Source organism: Rana temporaria, chromosome 5, assembly GCF_905171775.1.
Source record: "Rana temporaria chromosome 5, aRanTem1.1, whole genome shotgun sequence".
Lineage (NCBI taxonomy): Eukaryota > Metazoa > Chordata > Amphibia > Anura > Ranidae > Rana > Rana temporaria.
In genome coordinates, this window is record NC_053493.1 from 416,894,517 (window position 1) to 416,910,367 (window position 15,851).

Here is a 15,851-nt window from a genome sequence, read left to right on the forward strand (position 1 = left end):
ATTCTCTAGGGTGTTTATATATATATATATAAAATGTTTGGGGGTTCTAATTAGAGGGAAGAAGATGGCAGTGAAAATAGTAAAAAATAGTGAAAAATTACATTAGAATTGCTGTTTAACTTGTAATGCTTAACTTGTAATACCAACGGCCACCACCAGATGGCGCCAGCTCACAAAAAAAAAATGTGACAATTTGAATGACAATTACACAGTCATTCCGCACTGTACCCATATGAAATTGTTATCAATTAGATGCTATAACTTTCCTATAGACTAAATAATATACACTTATTAGGATTTTTTTTACCAAAGACAGACATGTAGCAGAATGTAGCCTAAATTTATGACAACATTTGATTTTATTGGATATGTTTTATGACAAAGTAGAAAAAAAAAACAAAAAAAACATTTATATTGCAAAAAAAAATATATAAAACAAAAACGACTGGTGATCAAGTACCACTAAAAGGAGGTTCTATTTGTGTGATTTTTTTTTTTTTTTTTATAAAAATGTAATTTGCGTACAGTATTATTGCATTAAAGCGCAATTGCCAATTAAATTAGTGCAGTGCTGAAGAGCAAAAAAATGCCCTGGTCATGAATGGGGAAAAACCTTTCCGGAGCTTACAGAGGAGCTCCAGGCTCCTTCAGAAGTAATTAAAAGTCAGCAGCAACAAATATTGTAGCTTATGGGGCAGATCCACAAAAGAATTACACCGGCGTATCTCTTGATATGCCGGCGTAATTTCAAATTTTGCGCGTCGTATCTTTGTTTTGTATCTACAAAACAAGATACGACGGCATCTCGGATCGATCCGACAGGCGTACGTCTTAGTACGCCGTCGGATCTTAGGTGCATTTTTTCGGCGGCCGCTAGGTGGCGTTTCCGTCGAATATGCAAATGAGCTTATTACAGCGATCCACGAACGTACGTCTGGCGCATTTTTTTACGTCGTTTGCATTCGGCGTTTTCCGGCGTATAGTTACCCCTGCTATTATGAGGCGTACTCAATGTTAAGTATGGCCGTCGTTCCCGCGTCGCCTTTTGAATTTTTTACGTCGTTTGCGCAAGTCGTTCGCGAATAGGGATTTGCGTAGAATGACCTCACCGTCGTAAGCATCGGCTTGTTCCGGTTTAATTTCGAGCATGCGCACTGGGATACCCCCACGGACATCGTTTACGTCGGGTCACGAAGTATTTACATAAAACACGCCCCCATCACATCCATTTGAATTCCGCGCCCTTACGCCGCCAATGATACACTACGCCGCAACTTACGGCGCATATTCTTTGAGGATTCTAAAAAAAAAAGTTACGGCGGCGTAGTACATCTTAGATACGCTGCGCCCGGCGGAGATATGCGCCCGGCGGAGATATGCGCCGAGGTACGTGAATCTGCCCCTATGACTTTAGGGGCAGTTGGTTGGGCTGAAGTGGTTAATGGAGACCTCACACGTGATTGGAGGAATACACAACAAATGAACACACTTAAAGTGATGAATTGAGTGCCATCAGGAACTTGATGTACTGGCCTCTATAAAGATGAAGTGGTACGTAGAGCATGGTCACCTCCCATAGAGAACCCCCATTATCCTTACTTGTTCTTTAGTAGAGGGGGGGGACCCCTGAAGACCCCGGGAGACACGGAACAGTCAGAACTTCCTCTGTATCTCCGTTCTTGGTGTGAACAACCCTGGCTGTGCTCAGTGGAGCTCTTCGCTTCGGATTGCTTTTTACAAATCCTCTTTATAGATCTATGCTAATGATTAAACCACAAGTCCATGAAGACACGAGGGGGGGGGGGGGTTGATTTACTAAAGGCAAATAGACTGTGCTCTTTGCAAAGTGCAATTGCATTCTGCAAGAGCCGATGCACCAGAGCTTAGAAAATGAGCAGAAGCTCTGCTGACTTCCATCATCCAATCAGCGCTACCCCCATAGGCAGTGCCGATCCTGACCTCCCTGGGGCCCTAAGCAAAATGGCATGTCACATTAAAGTTCAGAAGCGGCGGTGCTGCCGAAAATGACATGTCACTGCCGACGGGGGTGTTCTGCTGTCGGAAATGACATCTTACATTAAAGTGAGAAGCAGGGGGTGCCGACTTCTTACCTCTTCTCCCATGCAGCCAGCAAGTTGAGAAGAGGGGTGAGGGGCTGAAAATAACTTCTCACCAGACGGGGCCTCTAGTAATTTGGGGGGCCCTCCGCAGCTTTGCAGGGTCCTAAACAGTCCAGCAACGTTGTTTTTTGCTTGTTTATTAGGGGTATTGAACTTGGATAGGAATAGGGGTATTGTGGGATGCCCACTTGACATTTCAGCAAAAGAACTCTTCAGGGACACAGCTTTATACACTCCACATATGCACTATTCTGCCTCCTGCACAAAACTTGCTTGCAGAACACTCAGCACAGGCCAAACTGGAAATAAAAACCAGCCCTGGAAATAATTTTTATAGCATTATTATACCAGCCCAACAGCATAACATCTTTAGTTTCTTGTTCATAAAAGGGAAAACCATACATTTCAAAGCACATATGAAGAGTATTATACTCATCAGTGTGCATCAGCACAGCCTGATCAGTGCCCATCAATGCAGCCTCACCAGTGCCCATCAATGCAGCCTCACCAGTCACCATCAATGCAGCCTCACCAGTCACCATCAATGCAGCCTCACCAGTCACCATCATTTGATCTATTCCTGGGGGAGGGATTTATCTATTTATTAAATAATCAATTTCCTGGGCGGGCGGTTTATTTATGTATTTGATCTATTTACTGTGGGGGGTTATTTATCCATATCCTGCGTGGGGGGGGGCGATTTTTATTTATTATTTGATCCATTTCCTGCAAGGGAGGCACCACAGTGAAGAATGGGGAAGCTGTGTTTATGACTCGAAATTGAGAAACCAACAAAACTGCCAACAGTTTCCAAAAGAGTACACCAAGAGCAGACCCTGAATTTTGCTCAGGGAAGGTTTATTTTAAATTAGTGTGAAAATAACCAAATTTAATGTTCTCCAAACACTGCTGGAGATCACTGTCCGTGTGATGTCACCAGCAGACATGGTTCTTCTGAATGACCTCAGCCACCTCCTCCTTTGCGTAAACCTCCAACTCGCACAGTGTCAGGAATTCAGAACGCCCGGTGATCACCACACTGACGTATCGACCCAACATCCCACCGCAACACAGAGTGATCCGAGGTTTGGAGACATCTGTGACCTTACTGCACCTGGAGAGATAGAAAAGATTGGGTAATAAGTATCACCTCTATGGGAGGAGTACAATTATTTCAGGAAGTCTTGTCCCCGTTATAAGAACTGAGTGATAAACCCTATGGTTTAGCACAGGCGTCTCCAAACTTTTCAAACAAAGGGCCACTTTATTGTCCTTCAGACTTTAGGAGGGCCGGATTGTGGCCAGCAGGGACAGGAAATGTCACGGGCCCGGCACCAGTGAGAATAAATATGGCCTCAGGGTTGGTGGTCAATAGGAGGAGGAGTCCCCCCCCCCCCCATTAGTAGGAGGAATAGTATCCCATCATTGGTATCAGTGTCCCATTGTTTGTGTCAGTGGGAGGACTAGTGCCTCATCAGTGGGAGGAATGGTGCCCCAAGGGCCAGATAAAGGCTATCAAAGGGCCACATCTGGCCCTCGGGCCGCAGTTTGGAGACCCCTGGTTTAACACATTAAATGAGTCAGACATGTTACCACTAGACATGTGCTAGTCGTTTATTTCCAAATATGTTTAATGAATTTGGACAAATTATTTCCGGAATTTTGAATTTCGAAAATTCTAATTTTCTAGGGTTAGGACTCCCCCTTGAAGAATAAGTCTAGGACTCAGACATTGGAATGGGGACCTCCCCCACCCCAACCAAAGTGTACTGCCTACCCCAAGTCGAACAACAAACAATACAGAGATTTCAGAAATTAGGAAATTCTATATTTTGGAAATTTGGAGATTAGGTATTGGAATTTCCTTTCAAATTTGGCTTTTAGTGAACGCAACAAATACGAATTCATCCGAAGTTATGAATTATCTAAAATAACGAATGGAAATTATATTTTTATTTTTTATTATTTTTATTATTTTTTAATTTTTACATTTTTTTATTATTCGTTTAGATGTTCCATTCGTCATTTCAGATAATTCGTAACTTCAGATAAATTTGTATTCGTTACAGCCAAATTTGAAAGGAAATTCTAATACTTGTAATTTACTAGTCATTAGTTATTATTTCAAATTTTACCGATTGCCTTTTTTTCGTGAATTTTCGAATTTCCCGAATCTCCGGAAAAGCAAAAAAAAAAAAGAAAACAATTTTTTGGCAGTGCACATGTCTAGTTACCACCAACATCCCCTATTTTACCAGTGTAGCACCCTTCTGACACCCCAAAAGGCAGGATAGTACCACCAGAGGCCGGGGCAGGCCAGCATTTCACCCCCAGGTGAGTCTTCATTAAATTGGGAGGGACCGAGAAAAGATATTGGGCGCCAGTCATTTGTTATTTAAGAATAAAGACAGTCAAGAAGGTGAGGGTTAGGGGTCCCAGATGACATATGCCTTGTTTCCACTGAACGGAATGGTTCGGGTCAGTAAATTTGGAACGGTTAGAATGGACCGGTCTATTCTCGTGAGCGTTTCCACTGCAAACCGGACCGTCAGGGACCATACAGGATTTAGAAAAAATGCCTAGCGCGTCCACCAATCAGTGGAATGTATTGCATCTCCGCCCTAAAGGAACCGTTCCATTTTCTATGGCCCCACATCTGAAGCAGGACCCAGAATGGTCCAGTACGGTTTGGTTTTATGGCACACTTTCATAATGGAAACACCCAAAATCGCGTACCGAACCGTACCGAACCAATCCGCTCAGTTGAAACGAGGCATTAGACTCTCCAGAACACCAACGTACAGATTCAGTGTCAGAACCTGTAAGCCGACCTGGCAACACCATAAGCACATTCCCGAATTTCAGTGCATCATCCGAGTCACCAGGCCCTGCTGAAGAGACCATCCGTCTTCCCGGCTCTCTCCAGCAAGGGATTGTCCCCTGGGTCTCCTCGGCACAGCTTACTCCAGACCAGGCAGGACAGTTTTAGGACCACTTCAGCACACATTAGGCCACAAACCAGGCTATCGGGCCTAACGGCAGAGCTACATCTATCAGCACCTTAAGCTCAGGGAAAGTGTGAGCACATGGCCTGTCCCAATTTATATCCTCCTCCAGAATGCACCAGTGGCATAAAACCTCCTACTGGATTGGCGGAGGGAAATCTAAATATTTATAACTTGGCAGGAGATTTCACAAACAAAACTATGACCAGTGACATCTACTGGTGACCGTAAGAAATGGCAAGCCAATTTAAGCTTGGGTTAAAACCAGGTGAAAAACTATACAAATTAGTCTCAGCCAAAATCTAAATTGGCATAGTAGCCCCCCCCCCCCCCCCATTTAAGACAAGAGGGCTACACCAGATAAAGGACCAAATGACTTGAGACTCTTGGTGGGCATAAATGACCTTTCCTACTTTAGAAAAAATAAATACAAATTTTGGGTTTAAGTGCCATCAGCAAGGAAGAGAGGGTCAGGTGAAGTTCTGATGGTGACCATCCACTCACAATGAAATGCAGCCAAGTGCAGGGTATGGTTCTGGACATCCCCGGAAATCCTCCTGTAGGCACTTGGCAAAGTCTAGGCTCATACAACCTTAAAGTGGTTTTGAAGCCATAAGGTTTTTCACCTTAATGCATTAAGGTGAAAAATGCTGTGCTACAGGTCCGCCCCCCACCCCCCCCCCCCAGCCCCTCTTCCTTACCTGAGCCCAGTCCAATACAGTGATGTGCACAAGCGTTCTCTTCAATGGACAGATTAACCACTTAGATGCCATAACCTCTATTTTCAATGGCGCCATTTCAGATAAAAGTGGTCTCAGCTGGGGATTCGCCGCAAGATCACTTTTATCGTGGGCGGGAGAGGGGCTCCCCTCCCGCCGCGTTCTGGTCATCTCCGCCGCTTACTGGAGCATCCCCTACCCTGACAGGTATGGAGCCGATTGAGTGAAAGCTGGCCCCTACTCAGCTCCATAACATTGAATGGCGGAAGCAACGGCAAATGTCACTTTCTCCCAATAGTCAAAGGGGAATTTTTTATTTTTTGCAATAAAAAAATAAATACAAAATAAAAAGTTATTGCATTTTAGAGTAAATGTTTAATCCAAGGTCTTTTTGACCCGAGATCTTACATTTAAGAGGCCCTTTAATGCTTTTTTTCTATTACAAGGGATGTTTACAAGACACCAAAATTATTATTATTTTTTATTTTAAATAGGACAGTAAAAAATATAAAAATAAAGTTTAAGCGCCCCATCGCGCCAGTCGCACCCGCATATGAAAACGGTGTTCAAACTACACATTTAAGGTATTGCCGCGATGGTTAGAGCGAGAGCAATTCTAGCCCTAGACCTCCAACTCTAAACATGTAGAGCCAAAAGTATGAAAATTGTACCTGTGCCCAAATATATACGACCCAACCGTATATATATACACACACATCTCCTGCTTATTTTTTCTAACAGTTTGCATGGATGTCAGTAGTTGGTCCATTTCTGACCGATATGGGATACTCTAACCCACCTGTTTATCAGCCCATATTGGGGCACCATCATAGTTTGTAGCCTCCATGTACTCACACAGGATTTTTGCGATCGGGTGAATCACCAATACGGACCTCGGCCCCCAGCAGCCGTTGCATGCAGCAGTCCTGGCGGCCTGTGATGACGATACTGGATATGTTGTAGGTCTTTTTCAGGTCCAGATTCCACCAGGGCTCGTAGTCCTTCATGGTGTGAGTGCAGAAACCTTTGTGAAAATCCCTTTTTGCATTTCCGTCAATGGCCTTGTTTGCATAGCCCATCACTCTGAACTGGTAGACAGAACTCTGGCTGGCTTCTCCATTTCGGGCCACATTAACCACTGGAGGTAAGACATAGAATCAATTAGTGACCTCACAACCAGAAGTGTCTGGGTACAGAAAATTTGCCATTTAAAAAAGGGAATATCTACAACTATGATCTGACCCTCTATAGCAGTGATGGTGAACCTTGGCACCCCAGATGTTTTGGAACTACATTTCCCATGATGCTCGGCAGAGTGCAAGAGCATCATGGGAAATGTAGTTCCAAAACATCTGGGGTGCCAAGGTTTGCCATCACTGCTCTATAGGATAGAGAACACTTTTCGCCTGGCCTTCTCTTTACGTTTCTGAGAACACTCCCCAACATCACACCTTCCAACACGACCCTCCATTGGATAGAAGATATGCCCCTCATGACCCCTCTACCTTTGCCATTACAAACCCCACTGGGATATCACTCCCTCCAGCATGACCACCTATAAAAAGATGGAAAATATTCTCCTGACCTTCTCTCCACCTCAATATACCCACCCCACCAGGATATCCCATCACCAACATGAACCTCCAGGGGTCTCAAAACTTTCTAAAGGGCCAGTCTACTGTTCTTCAGACTTTATGGGGGCTGGACTGTGGCAATTGGGGATAAAAAAAAATACCTCCGACTTTGTTGTCAGTGGGAGTAAATCTACATAGCACCTGGTGTCAGTAGGGGGGAGCAATAGTGCCCCATCATTGGTGTCAGTAGGGGGGAGCAATAGTGCCCCGTCATTGGTGTCAGTAGGGGGGAGCAATAGTGCCCCATCATTGGTGTCAGTAGGGGGGAGCAATAGTGCCCCAAGAGCTAGAATTGTTTTTATTAAAAAAAGGAACATATTTAACCCCTGGGCCACAGTTTGGAGACCACTGGGGTAGAAAATACTCTGCTCCTGACCATTTCTTTACTTTCCCCAATTACACTCACCACTGGGATTTCACATCTCCAACATGACCCTCCACAAAGTATAAAATACTTGCAACTTGCAAATCCTGCGCCCGCAGGCCACATAGGTTTGACACATTCCCCACAGTCTCTACCTGTTCCGAGACTCCTCATCAATGAACGTGTAAAGATAAGGACTTCTTCCATGACCGTGTAAGGATGAAGTTCCCTCCCAGTTCTCCTGGCCTTGCACCCAGCTCCCTGGCATCCAGAACTCCACTGTGGTACACTCACCGACCTTTTCCTGCCCGAAGTCCATGATGGAGAACTTTAACTGGACATACGTTCCGGCAACTCTCCAACCCCTCAGCACCAGGAACTCCTCATCTACGACAGTGTAAAGATGAAGACTCCATTCATGACCAGGTAAGTATGGAGTTCCCTCACAGCTACCCCGGACTCCTCCATTGGGCCTCGCACCCCCCTTGCCTAGTACTCCATTCTCCACTTCTCCCAGCCGTCAACTCCTCCCCAGCAGCATGTTACTTCAGCTTATATGGGAGGCCTGCCCCCTGCCAATAACCAAGTGGGGATTGGTCAGGGCTCCTCACATGATCTGCCTGCCACGCCAGTCCTAGGCCCTGCCCCTCTTCCAGAACAATCTCCCTGGAAGCAGGGGAGGCACCTCAGAACCAAAGCACAGGTGGTCACACCCACTGCTACATTAACCTTAACTTTTACCCTACACAGAGCTAGGACTAGTGATGGGAAAGCCAAGGGGTCTTGGATTGTGTGGTACTGGAAAGAGGAAGCATTTATGGCGGACAAACTCATCTTGAGTAAAAGGGTCCGTCACAGTCAGCATAGCAGCCTCCCTGCTTCTCTCAGTACAAGCTCAGAGTTGGATGATGGAGCGGGCATTGGGACAAGCTGCCAACCCTCTCAAAAGCACTGGGAAAAGCCTGCTGAATGTTCCTGCAATGGAGCACACGGAATTCAGTTTAGAGGCAAGTTGTGAGGTTTCCTTGGTGGCTTTATTAGCCATTCACTGCTACCGAGATTTTCTGTTAATACAATCAGCTCAGTTCTTACCTCCGGGCTCGGGAGTACAGCACTGAGCCACAATCAGGAATCCGAACATAAGTAGGGCCACCAAGATAGTCATTCTGAAGAGGACAGAGGAAAATGGGGTATTACAATGAGCGAGACTTCATGTGAAAGACAAGAGACAAAAAACCAATACACACCAAGAGAACATTTTTGGGGTGGGCAGCAAACAAACTTCCCAGCCACCCAAAAAATCGCTCGGTTGATTGTCCCATGCCAATTAACCCATCCAGGTCATTGGCAGTTTTGGTGGCTTCCCCCATGCTTCTCCTCAGCGGTCTTAAGACCAGCTTCCTGATTGGCTGGGAGGAGAAGCGGGAAGACAATAGCGAATATTAAATCCACTATTGTCACATCGCTAGGTGGGTTCTGGGCGCCCCCCAGCCCACCTTTTCAATTAGAGCCTCATGCCGCGTACACACGACCATTTTTCTGGTTGTAAAAAAATTATGTTTTTTTAATGTCATTAAAAACGATCGTGTGTGGGGCTCCAGAGCATTTTTCACGATGTAAATAATGGCCATAAAAAAATTCGAACATGTTCTAATTTTCCAAGACGTTTTTAACGTTGTCGTAAAAAAATGATAGTGTGTGGGCTTTAACGACGTGAAAAAAACGTGCATGCTCAAGAAGCAAGTTATGAGACAGGAGCGCTCGTTCTGGTAAAACTAGAGTTCGTAATGGAGTAAGCACATTCATCACGCTGTAACAGACTGAAAAGCGCGAATCGTCTTTTACTTACACAAAATCAGCCCCAAGGGTGGCGCCATCCGAATGAACTTCCCCTTTATAGTGGCGTCGTATGTGTTGTACGTCACCGCGCTTTGCTAGAGCATTTTTTTCCCCCATGATCGTGTGTAAGCAAGGTCGCATTAATGAACGGGTTGAAAAAAAACGTAGTTTTTTCTAGACCCTTGAAAACGTCATTTTTTACAACCCGAAAAACGGTCGTGTGTACGCGGCATTAGGCTCCAATCAGGTGCTTCAAAAAAAACAAAAAATACAAGCAAACAAAGCCTGCGATGTTCCCGCTGGTGGAAGCAGCCATCTTTGCTCATCTTCCTACCGGGGCCACGGACTCCAGCTCTGACTGGCCAGAGCCGCATGAGGTCACAGCACACGCTGGGGAAGAAATGGCACAGAGGCATAGCATAGGAGCCTACTGGACTAATTAAAGCAATGATGTCATCTGCCTTAACCACTTGCCACCCGCCTTATGCAAAAAGACGTCGGCAAAGTGGTTTCAATATCCTGAGTGGACGTCATATGACGTCCTCAGGATATTGAGCCGCTGCGCGTCCCCGGGGGCACGCATCGCGGCGATCATTGTTGCAGGGCGTCAGTTTGACACCCCACAACACCGATCTAGGTAAAGAGTCTGACGGAGACTCTTTACCACGTGATCAGCCGTGTCCAATCACGGCTGATCACGATGTAAACAGGAAAAGCTGGTAATCGGCTTTTCCTCACTCGCGTCTGACAGACACGAGTAGAGGAGAGCCGATCGGCTGCTTCTCTGACTGGAGGGGTTTGTGCTGATCAATTATCGGCGCAGCCCCCCGAGGATGCCCACCGGACCACCAGGGATGCCCACCACAGGTATGCCACCCTAGACCACCAGGGATGAAAATTTACAAATAATAGATGCCAATCAGTGCCCACAATGGATGCCAATCAGTGCCCACAATGGGCATCACTGATTGGCAGGCATTGTTTGGCACTGATTGGCATCCATTAGTACACATACATTAGTGCCACCTATCAGTGCCCATCTATGCTCATCCATGCCGCCTATGCGTGCCCATCCAAGCCGCCTATCCGTGCTCATCAGTGTACATCATTGCCACCACATCAGTGCAGTACCATCAGTGAAGGAGAAAACGTACTTATTTACAATGTTTTATAACTGGAAAAAAAAAAAACTTAGGCCCAGATTCTCAAAAAAGCGCCTATCTTTAGGCGGGCGTAGCGTATCTCAGATACACTACGCCGCCGTAACTTAGAGCGGCAGGTCCCGTATTCAGAAACATCTTCCGCTCTAAGTTACGTAGTGTATCTGATACGGCGTAAGCCCGCCTAATTCAAACTAGGCTGGTAGGGGGCGTGTTGTATGTAAATGTTTTGTGACCCCGCGTAAATTACGCTTTTATCGAATGGCGCATGCTCAGTATCACGTCGAATTTTCAAATAAAATTACGCCCGCTCAATGCCTAGTCGACGTGAACGTAACTTACGTCCAGCCCCATTCACGGACGACTTACGCAAACAATGTAAAACACGGCGCTGTTCCGACGTCCATACCCAACATGACTTACCCCTGCTTTATGAGGGGTAAGTTTACGCCGGCGTATGTCTTGCGTAAATGGCGTATCTTGATCATTAGCATATTCGACGCAGAAATCTACAGAAGCGCCACCTAGCGGCCAGCGTAAATATGCACCCTAACATATGACGGTGTAAGAGACTTACGCCGCTCGTATCTTAGCCGAATTTATGCGTAACTGATTCTAAGAATCAGTCGCATAGATACGACGGCTCTCATTCGGACTTACGTACATGGCGCTACGCCGTCGTAAGTCCTTTGAGAATCTAAGCCTTATTTTTTCAAAATTTTCAGTCATTTTTTTATTTATTTTTTGCAGAAAATAAAAATCCCAGAGGTGATCAAATACCACCAAAAGAATGCTCTATTTGTGGAAACAAAATGATAAAAATGTAGTTTGGGTACAGTGTAGCACGACCGCGCAATTGTCAAAGTGCAACAGCGCTGAAAGCTAAAAATTGGTCTGGGCGGGAAGGTGTATAAGTGCCCGGTGTGGAAGTGGTTAAACCCCATCGCCAAAATCTTGTCCACAACTAACCAAGAAGCACCCCTAAACTGCACCACATTCCACCAACAGAATGACAGGGGTGGAGATGGCAAACCTGAAGCAGACCTCCCTTCTAAGCTGCCCACCTCATGTGACCTCCTCATGCCAGCCAGAGCCCCAGCATAGGTTTCATTGGCTGCACCAGAAGCTCCAGACCTCAAAAACTGCACCCTGCCCGTTGGTTGCAGGAGCCACAGAACCCCCAACCTCTGCAAATCACCATCAAAGGCAGCAGGTGTCACTTCATCCACCAACCACTTCATTCCCCTTTCCAGCATTACAAGCAGCTTTCCTGGCGCCTTCATGCCCATGGCAGCATACGCATGATACACATGGAACATGCTGCCACTGACTGATAGGCACCAAGGAATTACAGCAAAGTATTCCATTTTCCATTTTATCATTCACATTCTTTTACATCTGTGGCACTACTGCTCCCAGCAGACCCACTCACACCACCTCCTTCTCCTCCCCCAACACACTCCTCCTAGGCAAAAAACCTTCCACCCCTCGTCACTCTTCCTGGGATTTCAGCTACCATGTTCCTTCCCACCATTATCTGCGGTACCTTCAGCTACCAGCAAAGATTGTTCAGACAAAGAAATGGCAACTCCCACCTTTACCTTCCCTTCAGCAGAATCCAGTGTTACCAACTTCCTGGGATCGGAGGCCGGGCCTGCAGCCATCTTTTATGCAGGGCTCTGTGCAGACACAGGTGGTTTTCCCTCCAAAACTCCACACTAATGTCAGATTTAACCACTTCAGCTTCGGAAAGGTTTTACCCCCTTCATGACCAGGCCGTTTTTTTGCTATTTAGCACTGAGCTACTTTAACTTACAATTGTGCGGTCGTGCAAAGCTGTACACAAATAACATTTATATAATTTTTTTTCACACAAAATAGAGATTTCTGATGGGGGTATTTGGTCATCTGTTTTTTTTTTTTTACTTTTTTTTTTTACGTGTAGCACTACCCTCTCAGGAAGGAACCGCTGGTTGTTTTGGGATCGGCGTATTAAGTTACCTTTAATCGTTGTCCAGGGGTGATGGTAGTGAGTAGAGCAGTAAACGAATGTCCAATCAGCAAAGTAAGGTTTTCTGATTTCTCGGCCCAACACGACCAACATCAACATGAGGTAGACAGAAAAGGTTGATGAAGTAAGAGAACTTTACGGTATCAGGCTTGGATAAGAGGAAAGCAATCCTGCTCTCAGTAGTAGTAGTTACAGTTCGTCGCCATTCCAGCCAGAGTGGGTGAAGTGCCTCCGGACAGACTCCTGCCACGAGCCTGGCAGCCGGAGCGTCACTTTAAGGTTGTTGGGAGGAACAGGCCTCTGCCACAGGCCCTGATTGGATTAAGACGCCAGTTCAGGCCTCTGCCACAGGCTCAATGCTGACAATGTGAACGCAGAGCGAATCTTCCCAATAAGTCACGTTAGGGTCACCGTCTGACAGTTTCAGCATACCTGTCAGTAACCGGTCACCAGATCCCCGATGGTTCGTTCAAGTCTCTCAGACAACCTGCCTCCGGGTTCTCCTCGAGCCGATCCCCCATTGAACGGCGCACAGCCTGGGATCTCCTCAGTACAAGGGGGACCCAGTCAGTCACTGGGGCCCCTCTGTGGCATCAGTTGCTCTAAGTCAGGAGGGCCCAGAGCATGGAACTCCGCGTAGCGCGCGACCCCAGGCCAGGTAGGCCATAGTGGTGGGGCCCGCGATGTGCGCGCACCCTAAAGGTGGGTGCCGCACCCGGGACCAGGAACCCGCGAAGAACCAAGAACAACGGCCTCCGCCACAGAAATACCCCCTCCCAGCATGCACAGCGAGGCTCAACTCCTCTCATTGGCTGCTGGGAAGAAGCGGCTCCGCCTGGACCTCTCTGGTGCCACCTGTCGTCCAGGGATGGTACCACATCAGTAGAACGCAGTCTGCCACAGAACAATCCAGATTTGGCGACAGCCAAATTTAACACAATTCGGAATGAGGGCAAATTATCTCTCTCATTCCCCCACTAACTTTAGCATAGTGCCTTTACTGAAAGTAAGGGGGCGCTACATACATAAACGAAAAAAAAAATACCAAAGCTAGCAACGGTGCGATTCCCCCACTGAGCTAGCAGAGTCCGTACAGCGGATCTGCCCCGTGTGAAAGAGGCCTAAAAAAAAACTAGCTCACTTGTTTTGAAAACGAAATACACAAGATATATGCTGCTGCTATTATTATTATATTGCACATCAAAGCCCTAACCTAGGGTGACCATGCGTTTCTGGGGGCAGTCCCCGGACTGAGAACACTGTCCCCAGACCAATTCTGTCCCTGGATTTGTCCCCGGATTTGTGCCCGGCAGGGGCGGTGCCAGGTGGGTGCTTGGGTGTGCTTAACCACTACAGCCCCAAAATAATTTACCCCCTTCCTGACCAGAGCACTGTTTGCGATTCGTAATGGTGGCGATCAGCGATTTTTATCGTGACTGCGACATTTTGGTGGACACACCGGGCACTTTTGACGCCATTTTGGGACCATTGACATTGATACAGCAATCGGTGCTATAAAAATGCACTGATTACTGTAAAAATTACACTGGCAGTGAAGGGGTTAACACTAGGGGGCGCTGAAGGGGTTAAGTGTGTCCTAGGGAGTGATTCTAACCGTGGGGGGGTGGGCTAGGTGTGACATGACCGTGATCACTGCTCCCGATTACAGGGAGCTGTGATCAGTGTCCTTGTCACTAGGCAGAACGGGGAGATGCCTTGTTTACATCAGCATTTCCCTGTTCTTCCTCTCCGTGAGACGATCACGGGTCTCCCCACGGACATCGAGTCCGCAGGACCCGCGGGTCACACTCACGGAGCGTGCGGCGGGTGCGCACGCCCACAATGTCGCATCTTACAGGCGACGCACAGGTACGTTAATATGCCTCTCCGTGCCATTCTGCCGACGTATATCCGCGTGAGCCGGTCGGCAAGTGGTTAATTGCGCTATCGTGCAACTCTGTACCCAAATAAAATTGATATCATTTTTTTACACAAATAGAGACTTCTTTTGTTGGTATTTGATCATCTCTGTGATACCAACGCTATCAACGGCGCGATTCCCCCGCTGAGCTAACAGAGTCCGTCCAGCGGATCCGCCCTGTGTGAAAGAGGCCTAAAAAAATATAAATAGTTTTTTTGCCAGAAAACATAAACAGAACTAAATATTCAAAACAAGATATATGCCAATATTATTATTATTATTATGTTGCACAACAAAGCCCTAACCTAGGGTGACCATGCGTCCCTGGGGACAGTCCCCAGACTGAGGAGACTATCCCCAAACCAATTCTGCCCCCGGTTTTGTCCCCAGATTTGTGCCCGGCGCCAGGTGAGTGCTTGGGTGTGCTTAAGAATCATCAAAAAACCCCAATTTTCAGCTTTCAGCGCTGTCTCTTTTTAAATGACAATTGCGCGGTCGCGCTACGCTGCACCCAAACTACATTTTTATCATTTTGTTCCCACAAATAGAGCTTTCTTTTGGTGGTATTTGATCACCTCTGCGATTTTATTTTTTGCTAAAAGAATAAAAAAAAAAGACCATAAATTTGAGGGGAAAAAAAAGTTTTTCTTTGTTTCTGTTATAACATTTTGTAAATACGTACTGTAAGTATCCTCCTTCACTGATGAGCACTGATAAGGCGGCACCGATGAGGTGGCACTAATGAAATGGCACTGATAAGGTGGCACTGATGGACACTGACAATGGGGACTGAGAGGCGGCACTGGTGGGTGACACTAATATGCAACACTGCTGGGCATTGATAGTTGGCACTGATGGGCACTCATAGGTGGCACTGAAAGGCTGCACTGATGGGTACTTATAGGTGGCACTGATAGACGGCACTGATGGGCACTGACGATAGGCACTGATGGGTGGCACTGATGGGCACTGATAGGCAGCACTGGTGGGTGACACTAATATGCAGCACTCATGGGCACTCATAGGCGGCACTGATAGGCACTCATAGGTGGCACTGGTGGGCAATGATGGACACTGA

The 15,851-nt window shown here is 46.6% G+C and overlaps 2 protein-coding genes across 5 annotated transcripts in view; both read right to left on the minus strand.

Annotated features, from left to right (window-relative positions):
* LOC120941653 (cytochrome P450 2C3-like) overlaps positions 1–1,760 on the minus strand; it is a 57,181-nt gene extending 55,421 nt beyond the window's left edge. The window contains exon 1 of the mRNA XM_040355183.1: positions 1,600–1,760. The gene's annotated coding sequence lies outside the window, so the exon portion shown is untranslated. The remainder of the gene's footprint in view (positions 1–1,599) is intronic.
* A 1,188-nt stretch (positions 1,761–2,948) lies between these two features.
* On the minus strand, positions 2,949–12,539 carry LOC120939697 (fucolectin-3-like). 4 transcript variants are annotated; one of them, XM_040352028.1, is made up of 4 exons: positions 12,443–12,539; positions 8,935–9,008; positions 6,738–6,982; positions 2,949–3,234 (listed from the first exon to the last, which is right to left on the minus strand). In XM_040352028.1, exons 2-4 carry the CDS (start codon positions 9,005–9,007, stop codon positions 3,226–3,228), a joined length of 327 nt encoding a protein of 108 aa, XP_040207962.1. In that variant the 5' UTR covers position 9,008; positions 12,443–12,539; the 3' UTR covers positions 2,949–3,225. The 4 variants fall into 4 exon arrangements, with proteins under 4 accessions (XP_040207962.1, XP_040207959.1, XP_040207960.1 ...); XM_040352025.1 differs by having other exon boundaries at positions 6,700–6,982; XM_040352026.1 differs by having other exon boundaries at positions 6,700–6,982; positions 12,437–12,530.
* Between the last annotated feature and the right edge of the window lie 3,312 nt (positions 12,540–15,851).